This window comes from Nelumbo lutea, chromosome 8 (assembly GCF_056320005.1).
Source record: "Nelumbo lutea isolate HS-2025 chromosome 8, American lotus-T2T, whole genome shotgun sequence".
Taxonomy (NCBI): domain Eukaryota; kingdom Viridiplantae; phylum Streptophyta; class Magnoliopsida; order Proteales; family Nelumbonaceae; genus Nelumbo; species Nelumbo lutea.
The window spans coordinates 46,375,802-46,388,795 of NC_142691.1; the positions used below are offsets into that span (position 1 = coordinate 46,375,802).

At 37.1% G+C, this 12,994-nt stretch overlaps 1 protein-coding gene across 2 annotated transcripts; it reads right to left on the reverse strand.

The window, feature by feature from the left end:
- Nucleotides 1-7,016: 7,016 nt before the first annotated feature.
- Nucleotides 7,017-12,066, reverse strand: LOC148843989 (beta-glucuronosyltransferase GlcAT14A-like). Of its 2 annotated transcripts, none has more exons than XM_088959104.1 (6): nucleotides 11,646-12,066; nucleotides 11,414-11,552; nucleotides 10,487-11,020; nucleotides 8,390-8,465; nucleotides 7,882-7,997; nucleotides 7,017-7,799 (listed from the first exon to the last, which is right to left on the reverse strand). In XM_088959104.1, exons 3-6 carry the CDS (start codon nucleotides 11,004-11,006, stop codon nucleotides 7,243-7,245), a joined length of 1,269 nt encoding a protein of 422 aa, XP_088815230.1. In that variant the 5' UTR covers nucleotides 11,007-11,020; nucleotides 11,414-11,552; nucleotides 11,646-12,066; the 3' UTR covers nucleotides 7,017-7,242. The 2 variants fall into 2 exon arrangements, with proteins under 2 accessions (XP_088815230.1, XP_088815231.1); XM_088959105.1 differs by having other exon boundaries at nucleotides 10,487-11,221; nucleotides 11,646-12,003.
- Nucleotides 12,067-12,994: the final 928 nt, after the last annotated feature.

The following is a 12,994-nucleotide window of genomic DNA, read 5'->3' on the forward strand; positions in this document are numbered from 1 at the left end:
CTTGAGGTTCTTTCATTTTATTGGCGCCTCCATAGGTCAGCTCAATAATGTGGTTCAGATGCTTGTAGGGTTGATTTCGTTGTGTCATCACTTAGATTTTACCCTAGATATAAACATTTTTCGTCGAGTTGTGTAGCATGAAGAAAGTCCCCCATGTACCTTATTGTTTCTACTTTCCCTTTTGCCATGGTTATAAGCTACTGGTCGGATTTTCTTCTAAGATCAAAGATTGGAAGAATAGATACTTCTTCCTTTCTTAGAGAGCTGGCTGGAACATGGATACCGTATGCCTCAAGGATTCGAGGAAGGCCTATGTAAAGTTTGATGAAGATCTGCACCTTGAAGTTCAACACCATGTGCGTCAGCGGTTTCAAGTAGAAAATTTCTTAGCCGAGTATATGCTCATCTAGGCTGGCTTGAGCCATATAGGTAGGTCGACCGATGTGTCCTTTGCATTTGCTTCAGAAGTTAATTTTTAGCTTGGCTAACATTTCCTTTATCTTGTTTAGATATGGCGAGTATGGAGTCACTTTTGGCGGCAACGAAGAAGAAGACTTCAAGGAAGAAGAGGAGGGCTATCGATCGTGCATCGATGGAGGGTACATCGGTCAATGCTGAGGTAAGGTCTAAAGCATATGCCCTTGACGTCGTCGACCTCTAGTGAGGTGGAAACCCGATGTCCATCAAGCCTGATCAGGCTGCCATAGACCCAACTGCTTCCTCATTTTATGTCAGCCAAGAGGAGCGTACTGCCAACCCCTACACCTCAGACATTCTTTACTTTATCCCCAACATCGATGTCTTTGTCCTCAATCGCCTCATCAATCCCCTAGTGGCTCTTCGCATGGGGAGAGGCATCCTTCTTCCAGAAGACGTGCAGTGTTATAGTGGTATGGACCCTTTCGAGGTCGGCGCTAGGATGACTTGGTGTATCCTTCAAGTTTGTCTTTTTGCTCTTTGATGCTTTAGTTCTCTTGTCCTACTATCCTTGTTCCGATTGTTCTTTTCTCTTTTTGGTAGGTGAACACAATGGGCTAGGTGCTGCTGAATCATGTTAGCTCATCTCGAAGAGAGAAGTGCGAGAATGATCTACGATACAGCTACTCGCCTATGATCGCGTAGTGAGCTGGTTACCGCTCTACCCTTCGAGCTGCATTACGCTCTTTTGGTAGGGTCCCATAATGCAGATAGTCAACGAGTGGATCCATCTAGCTTGGCTCTATTGCTAGAACAGGGGCGACCTGTTATGCCACCCTTTCTATGGTTGGGCATGGCAGGTCTTCTATATAGACTGTCCTCTTTGTGGAGTCTATCACGCTGGCTAGTTTTGAGAGTGCATCAGGTTCAGTGTTTTGTGACCTTGGGATCTGCTGGATGTACCAAGAGTGGCAGTTGGGCATGAGCTCCCTAACCTTGGCCAGGTAGGCCGACATGCTAGGATTTCGAGCTTCATACTAGTTGTAGAAGCTAGGGTTTCAAGAAGAAGAAGAAGAATAAGCCAATGTGTCGGGAGGTGTGTGTTGTTCACTGTTCACACCCTCAAAAGTTCACTTTATAATTGAAAAGATAATAATTACAAGAAGGCTCCTATTTGGGTGCCCAAATACTGAGAGAGTGTAAAGAAGGAGAAAAAGACAAAAAACGCTCCTATCTAACTATTCTCAACACTCCCCCTCAAATTGAGCATATATGTCAATCATTCCTAGCTTGGCAAGGTTCTTAGCAAACTTTGGATGGTGAACACCTTTAGTGTGGCAATAAGCTAGTTGGTCTTCTGACTTTACAAAAGGAAGGCAAATGTCTCTGCTAGCAATTCTTTGTCTAATAAAGTGTCTACCCACCTCAATATGCGATTATGTTAGGCAGGATTGTGAGCAATATTTATGGCTACTTGATTGTCACAATATAGTCTCATTGGAACATTTGCTTAGATGCCCATCTCAATCAATAAGGTCTTCAACAAGAGTAGTTGAGACACTCCATGAGCCATTGCCTTGTACTTTGCCTCAACACTAGAACGAGCAACCACAAATTGTTTCTTACTTCTCTAGGAAGTCTAAGTACTAAACAACTTTTTTCTTTTCTCTCTTTGTCTTTGTTAGGAGGGGGGGCTACCATCCTCAATAGTAGACCTTGCCTCAACAATCTTTTTCTTCCTTACACCTTTCTCCTTCTCCGTAACATCAATCTTTAGGGGGGCCATCACATGTGGAGAGCTCAGTCTTTGCATGACAAACACTATCAATTCTTAGAACTGTTGGCACAGACTCAAGACTTCCTTTAATCGCACTATTAACTGGTGATTGAACATTGCAAGGGGGAATTTGTCGTAGCCTGTGAATGGAAACTTGGGGTTTCAATGACAAAATGCATCTTAGCCTTCCATAGTTAGAAACTATGATCCTATCTCATCGTAAGAAAACTATTTAAGGAATAAGTTTAGCTTATATGCAGTAGATTATAGTGCACTATCACTGTCTAAAATGTGAAGCACTCCGGACTAACAAGAATACTCATCCATTCTAGAATCTTTATTGTTGTAATCGACAAAGAATTCCTTTGGCATACCCCTTAAGGATGATATTCAAAGAACCCAATACTGTCCATACACTTTTCTTCAATTGCCTTATTGAACTCAAAAGTTAACCTACAATTCATCTAGTGCTTTCTGCGATTGGATAGGAACTTCATTTTTGTCTCCCCCCCATTCGACCATCTATAACAAAGTAAAAGACGATAATGTGCAGGGAGTGACCACGATTTTGAACCTCTTGCAAATAAACATAAACCCAAACAAAGTACAGATGTAGGAGTTGGGCAGCAAATAGTAATTTAAGTTTCCAAGAAACATAGAAATAAATGGGATTTTGTACCTAGTCCCAGCAAGATTTGCCATGGGCAGAAAACTCTCCCTTACAATTGCTTTTAACTACTATCCCCTTGAATTGCAGTGTTGTCATCCTCTATTTATTTTGTACCAAATTTCAACCATTTTGAAATAAGGACCTTTGCCCTTGCAGTTGTGTTTGCCGATAAAGCCCTAAATGCGCTAATTTGCCTCTACATCTTTTCAAAAGTGGGGATAAACTCCTTTGATGAACAATCCACATTTTGTAGCTACTCTAGAGTGAAATCTCCTATTGTTTGTAGTGCCAACGATCCTTGGAGGAAATCCTAAATTCCCTGAAAGCTCCCCAAAAAGGTATGTGTCCTCAAACACTAATGAGCTAGAAGATACTCTACCCCCTTTTCTTTTGTCATCACCCTAAAACAGTTAATCGAAACAAGTAAACCACTAGAATGTAAGAACTTAATAGAATATATGGCTGCTTAGAATCCAATTTGTTCATCTTGTGTGCTCATATGAATTAAATTCTTGGCAAAGGAAGATGGCTTCCTCTTGAAATACATCATAGAAGCACAACAACTCCTGCCCCTCAATGACATCAAACTGGTTATCTTCCTCCATGGAAATTGGTAGAGGAGGATAAAAACCCTTACTGACCTCTTAATTCTCCAAACCTGACACTTTGTTGGCTAAATATTTAATATCTAGATGGTCCAAGAAATACCTTGAGTGAAACAGTAGTGGAAGTTGATTCACTCTTGACCATGATTTTTACTATTGGTTAGAAAATTACTAGAGAAGGAGAAGACAAACAACACAAAGAACATAGTAAATGGTAATGTGTGGGAAAATGAAAGGCCAAGAGTCATTTGAATGAAATGGGTGGTTCCTTAACCTCCAAGTCATTTAAATAGACATTGGGCATGTGTAGTGCACCACGTGTCACAATGGCAAATCGAGTGCACCTATGAATTTATAATTTGGGGTTTTTGGTTTTGAAAATTACAAAGTAGGCCTATACATAATAACTCTAACAATCATTTAGTGCTTACATGATTAATGAGTTGTCACAACAACACTTAATCAATTTCATTACATTAATGGCTCCCTCTTTTAATGCCTTTCATCAAACAAAATATTCCATCAATAATACCAAGCACCGTATCAAAATATCTGTAACCTTCTCACACATAGGGGGTTTCTCATTGTACACCCAACCTAATTCGTACCTCATCCATATCTTATTGACAAAAATACTCAATAAGTAGGGGGTTACATTAGAACAAGTAAACAACAAAATGGTTACACCCAATTTTCTTTTCAGGTTGTGCTTACTGACAATTACTTATGTTAGTAAGTAGGGGGGTTGGCCAAAGTATATTTTAAGTGTTGTTGTGATAACCCCAACATTTTTCCTATTTTAGATATAACAAAATTCTAACAAATTTTCCTTCCTCATGCATCTGCATCTATAAATAAAAGATGCCCAAGGCTCTCCTCACCTTTGTCTTTAAGAATCCTTACGGAAGCCTTGTCACTCAAAAACCTTAGCCTTTCTGAGCCTACAATCACTCTTTCTCCCTAATCAGTAGAGCCATTTACCATCTTTTAGGTAGACCTTCCCATAACCTTACCTTCTATGCTTACAATGGGGTAACCAATTATTTAAAATCATATACTGATAATTTTTCTATGCACGATAATTCTCATGGCAACAATCAAATTACTACTTGTAATGATTAGAGTCTTCCTATTTATTATATTGATCATTTTATTGTTCATACGAATATCTTATGCATTCCTAACATCACTAAAAGTCTTTTATCTATCAGTCAAATTTGCAAGGATAATAATGAATTTTTTTTTTTATTTGATACTCTTAATTTTTTCTATTAAGGACAATGTGATAAGAAAAATTCTTTCTTAGAGGCTGATTAAGGATGGATTGTATTAATTAAAGACCAGTTCTATATAGTAAATAAAACATTGGATCCTTCACAATTTGTTGGGAATTGCACATCTATGAATATTTGGTGCCAAAGGCTTAGATATCTTGATTCAAGAATCACCCTTCATGTCCACTTTTGGATTGCTTGCTACAAATAAATCTTTATCATTTTGCAGTTTGTGTCCTCTTGGGAAGAGTCACTCCCTTCCCTTTATTTCTAACACTACAAGTGTCTATAGTTTTTTAGAGTTGCTATACTTTGATGTCTCTAATGTTTGGGGTCTTGCTTCTTGCCCCATAATAGATGGTTTTCACTATTCTTATTATTTGTTGATACATAAAGAAAATTCATTTGGATTTATCCCATGACAAAAAAAAATTCAACTTTTATCATTATTCTTGCAATTTAAGTTTTTGGTTGATAATCTCTTGAGCTACAAAATTAAAACTCTACAAATAGCTAAATGAGGGGATCGAATAATGTTGTCCATTACAGTCCATCCTACAAACTTTGGATATTAGCTATTGTAGGTCTTGCCCTTACATTCACGAGCAAAATACTTTAGTTTAAACAAAGTCATTATATTGTAGAAACTAGTCTCACATCGATGCCCACTGCTTCAATAGCTCGAACACAAATGATACAATGCCTTTGAGGTAACTATTTTTCTTATTAGTATCATTGAAATGATTTCCCCATGACAATTCTTAGGCAAATCTCAACCTAATTATACATTTCTTTGGATACTTGTCTGCATTTATCACCCACATTTGCACCCGTATAACCACACCAAATTTAGGTTTTAGTAAGCAAAGTGCATGTTTAGGGTTATAGTTTGATGCATAAAGATTATAAATGCCTCCACATATATCGTCTAGTGCGTTGTACATCTCAAGAAACACCATGTTTAATGTCGACTTCAACACATGACTTATTTATATTTTGTTCTAACTTACTATTCGAATTCAAATAATTGTAATTTTATGTAACAAATACTTGTACATGATTTAAATACAAAAACAGTCAGTGCAAAAGTTGTATTGAGTTTCATCAAATCGAACTTTGATACTTTTGTATTTTCTCGGTAACAACTAATAAACTAGGATGTAATTGCTATTATTTATCTGAATTCAATGACTCTTCAAAAGATCTAACCTTGTGTTTCTTTTTTTTTCTAGGCCATAAACCTATGCTTGCTTTGTTTTGTACTGCAATTATTGGAACTAATCCTTAGAGTGTAAGTTCAAAAAATACAAATGTTTTTTTTTTTTTTTTATATATGTGATAGCTATTATTTGTTTGAATTGAATGACTCCTGAAAAGATCTAACCTTGTTTTTATTTGTTTTGCTATATAAAGAAAGCATTTGCATTTTTTGAACTTACACTGTAAGGATTAGTTTCCAATAATAGCAATACAAAAAATAAAGTAGGCAGAGTTTTATGGCCTATCAAAAGAAAGAAACACAAGGTTAGCTCTTTTCAAGAGTCATTGAATTCAGACAAATAAGAGCCATCACATCCTAGATTTATTAGTTGTTATCGAGGAAATATACAAGTACCAAAGTTTGTTGAATGCAACTTTTGCACTGGTTGTTTTTGTATTCATATCATGTACAAGTATTTGTTACATAAGATTACAACAAAATACTGGTAGTTACCCAAGTTGTGAACCCACATGAGAACAACTACTAGTATTTTAAAATCCAACTTGGAACTGCTTTCTCGTCCAGGTGGTGGGTAAATTTACACAAGGTCTCTTGTGTATATCTGTATTACAAAATTTAGTGTAAATACATGGAAGTGCAAATAGGTTGAATATAAATTCCGGTTTACTTTTGCTTCAGATTTGATCTTGTCTTGTTTGTTTGTGGAAAGCAAAATTGTATGATCCCACCTTATATGCAAGAGAATGAAGGTAGGAGGATTGTTTGTTTGGGAGTGAAGTAGGAGCAAGACGATGTGATCCCACACCACTTTATACGAGAGAGAATTGAGGAGGCAGGTGGTGCAAATTTTGCATCGATTTTTGAGATGCAAAAGGTACAAATTTTATAGCAGATAACAGTGCAAATTATAGTAACAAACAAACAGATGAAAAACTAAACCGGGTGCAAAATTTGTATCTGGTTCAGATTTGCACTGCATCCAAACACTTCTAGGAGCAAATTGTTTGGTTCATGCCCTCGTCTACAATTTTAGGATTCATGTCAGAAACAATTCAACTAAACCTACTTATTTGTACTAAGAACAAATTAATTAACTACACCGGTCTCTAAGTAACAGAACAGGAGAAAATCACTCTCCCTTGATTACATTGAAATCATTGTTCCTGACCTGTTGCTTGACTACATGATTAGTATGCATTGGGTATTATTATTTTGCTGGGATTTATCACATTTCTGTCTCAATTAAATCTGCACCCAAGCTGCTAGGTTTATGACCATCACTGCTGATTGCAAGGGTTTGATTGTAGCCTCCTTTCTGCAGCAAGTTTGGAAACAAAAGCTTTAAGCTTCACTCCATCTGGGCCTGGATTAATAGCATCAATGTTGTCCCAACCTGAGCAGGAATCTTCCTTTGAAGTCAGATTTCCAATGTTAGCTTTCACACTCTGATTCATTCCTATATCCAGGCACCAGCTTCCTAGGACCAATCCATCTGATCGGCACCTCAGGATATCTTCATCCACCTTCTGAAGCGCTGGATCATCATCCTGAAATGGTCTGGCAAAAGCTGCCTTACTCCTTACCATGCGCTCATAGTAGGATGTATTGAGGAAATGTGGTTCCACATGTGGAGAGGTGTCTGAGAGAATGAACCTCAGGTCATTGTTCAGAGTGGTGTTCTGAAATTCATCAGAGTTGCAGAGTACCGTGTGAAAGTAGGACTCGAGAGGGTATTCTACATTAGAAAAATACATAAGTAGTTTTCTTGGGAGGTTATCCCACCCATGCACACAGTACTCCATGAAAGCTCTGCTGAGAATGGACCATGGAGAACCTGTTCAGAGATAAACCGGAGTTAATGAGAATGTAAATATCTATTTTATTGTAGAAACCTACTGGAGATATTGCAGGCTGACCTCCAAAGATCCTAAAGGCATCTGGGGTTTTTCGAGTCTCTGAAGCATGGAAAATTGGTGTGTTTTCTTGAAAGTAAAGACTTGGGTCTATGACAATTTGGTTAATCCTTTGCCTCCTGCACCAAGTAAGTTCACACTGTAGATTCTGAAAAGTAGTCAAGCAATCAAAGAGAAAATGTAATGTACACGATGTAGCATTCATGTGGCAAACATGCGAGGTGGGATTTATTGAATATCTCTTTTCACCTACATGACATCTCTAGCCTGAAAGTTCTTTTGGTCAGATGACTATAGCTTTTCTGTATGAGGATAAACGGGGGAGCTTACATATACAGAAGATTTTAGTAATCCAATCAGGTTATTTTGTAGCCTATGAAATTTGTTGTTGGATTAACCTGCATGTATGCCAGCCACTGTGTACCATTACATCATTAAACAATCTACCGAGGCACCTTAGACAACCTCAGTGGAAAAACACTTCTAAAGTTTTACAGTAGTTGATCCTTACTCTTTCCACCCAGTCTTGTTGGTGTAATCAATGAAGTTCATATCCCTAGGCAAGGAATTAAAGGCATGAAGGAGGTCTGTAAAGAAGCAGAAGATGGTTCTTAGCATAATTATAATCCAGGTTGATGGATATTAACAACAGTGAAAGATGTGGTAAAATGTTGCTAAGGTTTATCTTGAGAATCATAGATAAAGTGTAATGAAAATTAAGGATGACCTAACACGAAAGCATTAGAAGCTAGGGGTGAGAAAATGGGTAGGTTCTACTTGGAATTGACCTCGAACCAGCCTTGAAATGACCCTATCTAATCTGTTACAGGGTAGGGTCTGGTTTCAAATTCTTGGAACCAACTCCCACCCCGGCCGGTTCCAGTGTCTAGGGGTTTACCCTACCTGAACCGACCCGATGAACCGGCCTTGGTGGAACTGACCTTGGCAGAACCAGCCTTGGAACCGAATTTGCCTTGAAATAGACCACAAAATACTTTTGAGGGTGTAAAGATTTGAACCCAAGCAGGGAAGCACTCATGGTTACAAAGGCCATGGTCTCACTTGACCATTGAGTAACTAAGTGATTTGATCATTTGTTTTCATTTTAAAATTTAAATGTATATATAAGTAACGTAAAAGGTAATATTTACAAAACTTAAATTATAATGATAATTTTTGAACCATATATCAATATATTATTGATAATCTACATATTAAATTACTTAGTTTAATAAATAATGATGTTATAAGTTTTAAACTATATATTATATTTATTGAAAATCAAGTTTTAAAAGAACATGCCATTTTTTTGAAGGGGGAGAGTAAAGAAAGAATAGATTCCATAGGTAGACCCTGGAACCACCAAGGCAAGAACTGACCCCTACAGGGTAGGTTCCAGGTTCTGCCATGTAACCAAACCAATCCATGCTCACCCCTATTAGGGGCCATTACTTGGTGTAATGGTAAAATCTTTTGCTGGTAAGCACGAGAACACAGGTTTGACTCTAACGGTTGCCACTTTGTGCAAAAAAGTGGGTTTTCTTCAATGTGAAATGTTTTTCTTGTTGTGAGTCTAATAACAAATTGGTTCTTAAAACAAAAAAAAATGTTCATGGCTGTGTATGTATATTTTGTTTTCAAAACAGAAATAAAAGGTGTTCTTGAGTTGCAGCTTTGGAAAACATGTTTTCATCTAATGATCTGTCAAGTCTCATCATCTTTCATAAATCATACAATATATATACTCCATTTTTTTTAAAGCCATCATTTTGATGGTTTCAAAAACATGATTGTTTTTTAAAACAAAACTAACTTGTTTTTACTTCTCAAAACAAAAATACAGTTCAAAAACATGTTCTGTTCATTTTCTAATGTGACAATTTCAAAAACAAATAAAAACAAAAACTTTCATGTTGTAGAACACCCCCCAAGTTGAAAAACATATATGGGTTCCTTTTGTAGAAAAAAAAAATCAAAAGTTGTAGAACACCCCCTAAGTTGAAAAACATATATGGGTTCCTTTGATAGAAAAGAAATCAAAACAGAGTGCAAAGCTTGCTTCATCAAGTTCTTGATAATTCACCAGATCAACTTGATTGATAAAACTGAATAGAATCTATTCAACTTTGGAAGCTAAACAGAGAGAAAACGATTAAATAATCAGAAATGTTAAATCAAGATGGAAGAACTAGACCTGGAAAACATATATAGCTGATCACTTTGATGATTTGAGGCACGAAATTCTGATACTAGGTTTTAGATATTTCATGCACAGGGGGCAGTTGATTCAATTGAATGGATTGTTTGTAAAGAGTTGGCATGAACATAACTGTTTGTTGGTAACCACAAACATGCTCTGAAAATTAAAGTAGATCTTTATATCCTATATGCGTTACAAGAAACATAGATTCAAATCTGTCCAAAACAGTAGTGAGCAGAAACATTGGCATGAACATAACTGTTTGTTGGTAACCACAAACATGCTCTGAAAATTAAAGTAGATCTTTATATCCTATATGCGTTACAAGAAACATAGATTCAAATCTGTCCAAAACAGTAGTGAGCAGAAACATTAGAATGAAAGTAGGGATTTTAATTAGTATCTTACCATCCTGACTTATAAGTGGATAATCAGATGCACTTAATGTAATAAACCAGTCCCAATCTCTATTAATCTGAAGTAGTAATGCTGCAGCATGCAGCATGGCTGCAAGAGCAGAGGATCCAATCTGGTCTACTGCCTGACTTCTTCCAACAACATTCACATTTCCAAAAGCTTGAAAAATCTTTTCTGATTCAACTGACAGGGCTAATCTCCTCCTTTCAAAATATGATGAACTGGCGTCAAGATTTAAAAGGTACTGGTTTCTGGGATGATAAACTGCCTTCAACAACCTCAAAATCCTGTCTTTGTCTCCCTTAGTACCAGAAATCCAATAAGCAAAAATCGGGGGATACTCGGGCCCCTTTTTTGGAACTCTAGTAGGGATCTGAAACTCCTGAGTTATATTCGAGAATCTAATTTGAAGGAAAGAGCTTGAAGCTCCAAACACAATTAAACCAATGGAGAAAACCAGAATCCCAGACGAATAACCTGAAGCACATGACAGAATTCTAGACATCCTCATTGTTTCAGATGAACCTAACCAGAAAACAACCAAGTAAACTGAAATCAAACTCTGACTGATTCCTTAAATGTTGAAACTTCAAATTCCTTGAACTTGATCAGAATCAGAATTCAATAGAATAATCCCTTGAATCAAAGATACTCTATGTACATACATTCAAGATTTCAACAAAGCTTCCAAAACTCAAACTAAATCCCTCAGCGGATCTGCAGCTACTGAATTCAAAATTACATGAATGAAAATGTGTAGAATACACTGCTATGAACCCTATGTTCAAATAAATGCATGCAACAGAAGCACCTATAGATGATCCCAAGGCTCAATAAACTTCATTTAATTCTCAGAGCAGAAATCCGTGACACCCATTTGAAATCACCTGGCAAAATGTTAAATGAACTTATACCCACCTGCAAGAGTCGATGAATTTTGTGACTACTTCAAAACACTGCAAACCGGGGCTACAACCTCTACAGTACCAAAACGAAGAAATTCTGAGAGATTCCAATACTGATTAAATATCAGCAGAAGAGGGAGAATACCCAGTAACTGAAAGGAAAAAGTAAGACAATTAATGGAGAAATAGGCAAGAGCTATGATGTCATAGAGATGGTAAACTACCAAACAGAAGAAATCTGGTACCTGAAACAAGAAGTAAACAGAACTTATGAATCCGTTCAGCACAAGCAACCCCGGAGGCCCAGGACTACATGAAAGATAGATATCAACGTAGCTCTTTTCTTCCATGTATCGTTGTTACAGGGGAATAAGAAAGCGACCCATGGGGAGATAGACTTGAAATTTTGAATCGTAAGGTGTCATTTTCTTTTCAGGGTTTGGTGGTGCTTTCATTCATCTCTTTCTTACGTACTAAACAAAGAAAAGAAGAATCGAAAGAGAGTCTTTTGTATTTTTCCTACCCCTACCATTCTGGACTGAGGTGCATGGATCTCACCTAAAAGATTCTAACAAATATAAAATGAACAGCTAAGCTAACAATGAACCTCTGTTTTGTGGGTTATTGTTTTTTTTATTGAATTCTGATGGTAACTTATCCACCATCAGAATCCTGACTTCCTGATCAAGTACTTTTTAATGCGAGACCCATCTGATGGGGGGCCCTGATTTTCTTTACTTAGGTAGATTTGCCAGCTTAGGAGGGCACCTCATTCCTGTTATGTTGAGGGTATCTTCATTGTAGAATTTCTTATTTAAAAGAAACCCTGAAATCATCAAGGTGCAAAATTGTCAGTCATTGCATGAGTCTGGAGTTTGGACCAAAGTAATGGAAAGAACTCGAAAGGAAGCCACTTTTGACAATCTGATACATAGACTTTTGTCTTATCCCGATTCAGATTAGTTTTCTTTGGGGATGGATTGGGCAATCAGTTTTAGGGTATTTTCTCATCACCAATCCTTCTTGGATTGGAGATTTGGAATACGGTCTCCTACTCATAAGGGGTACATCTTTACCATATCTTTACCCTAAAATGTCCCTCAGAACCAGTTAATGGTGAGGAACGGGATCTGCTCCTCACACAGGGAGCCTTACAGGCATAACCATAGCCTCAGAACCAATTAATGGATGTTCTCAATGCACATTCCATGAATAATAACTTATAAAAATGTGAGATGTTCCTATGAATAATAACTTATAAATACGGGAGATGTTCCCAATGCATGATAGGATGTGTGTATGAGGTCGGTGTGAGGCACCCTATGTGAGAGCAATAAAGACTCTTGATGAACATTAACAAGTTAATTCAACATTCAGGGGTAGTTTGGTCATGAAACTTGCATTTAGGTTGGTGTGGACAACTTGGGTCAATGAACTTTAACAGTATTTTAACGGATGGTGAGTTTTGGAAAATAAAATCTCACTGACAAGGTGACTTTTGGACATTTTGAAAAGTTGTGGTAAGTTTAAGAGAAATCGTAAAATGTGACGGTGGGGTTTAGACAAATTTTCTTTCTCTCTCTCTCTCTATATA

Coding starts and splice junctions, on each gene's coding strand:
- LOC148843989 (XM_088959104.1), bottom strand. CDS start 11,006: ATGAGGATGTCTAGAATTCTGTCATGTGCTTCAGGTTATTCGTCTGGG. Junction 7,998..8,389: donor AACAAGACTGGGTGGAAAGA/GTAAGGATCAAC, acceptor TACTTGGTGCAG/GAGGCAAAGGATTAACCAAA. Junction 7,800..7,881: donor TGCCTTTAGGATCTTTGGAG/GTCAGCCTGCAA, acceptor ATCTCTGAACAG/GTTCTCCATGGTCCATTCTC.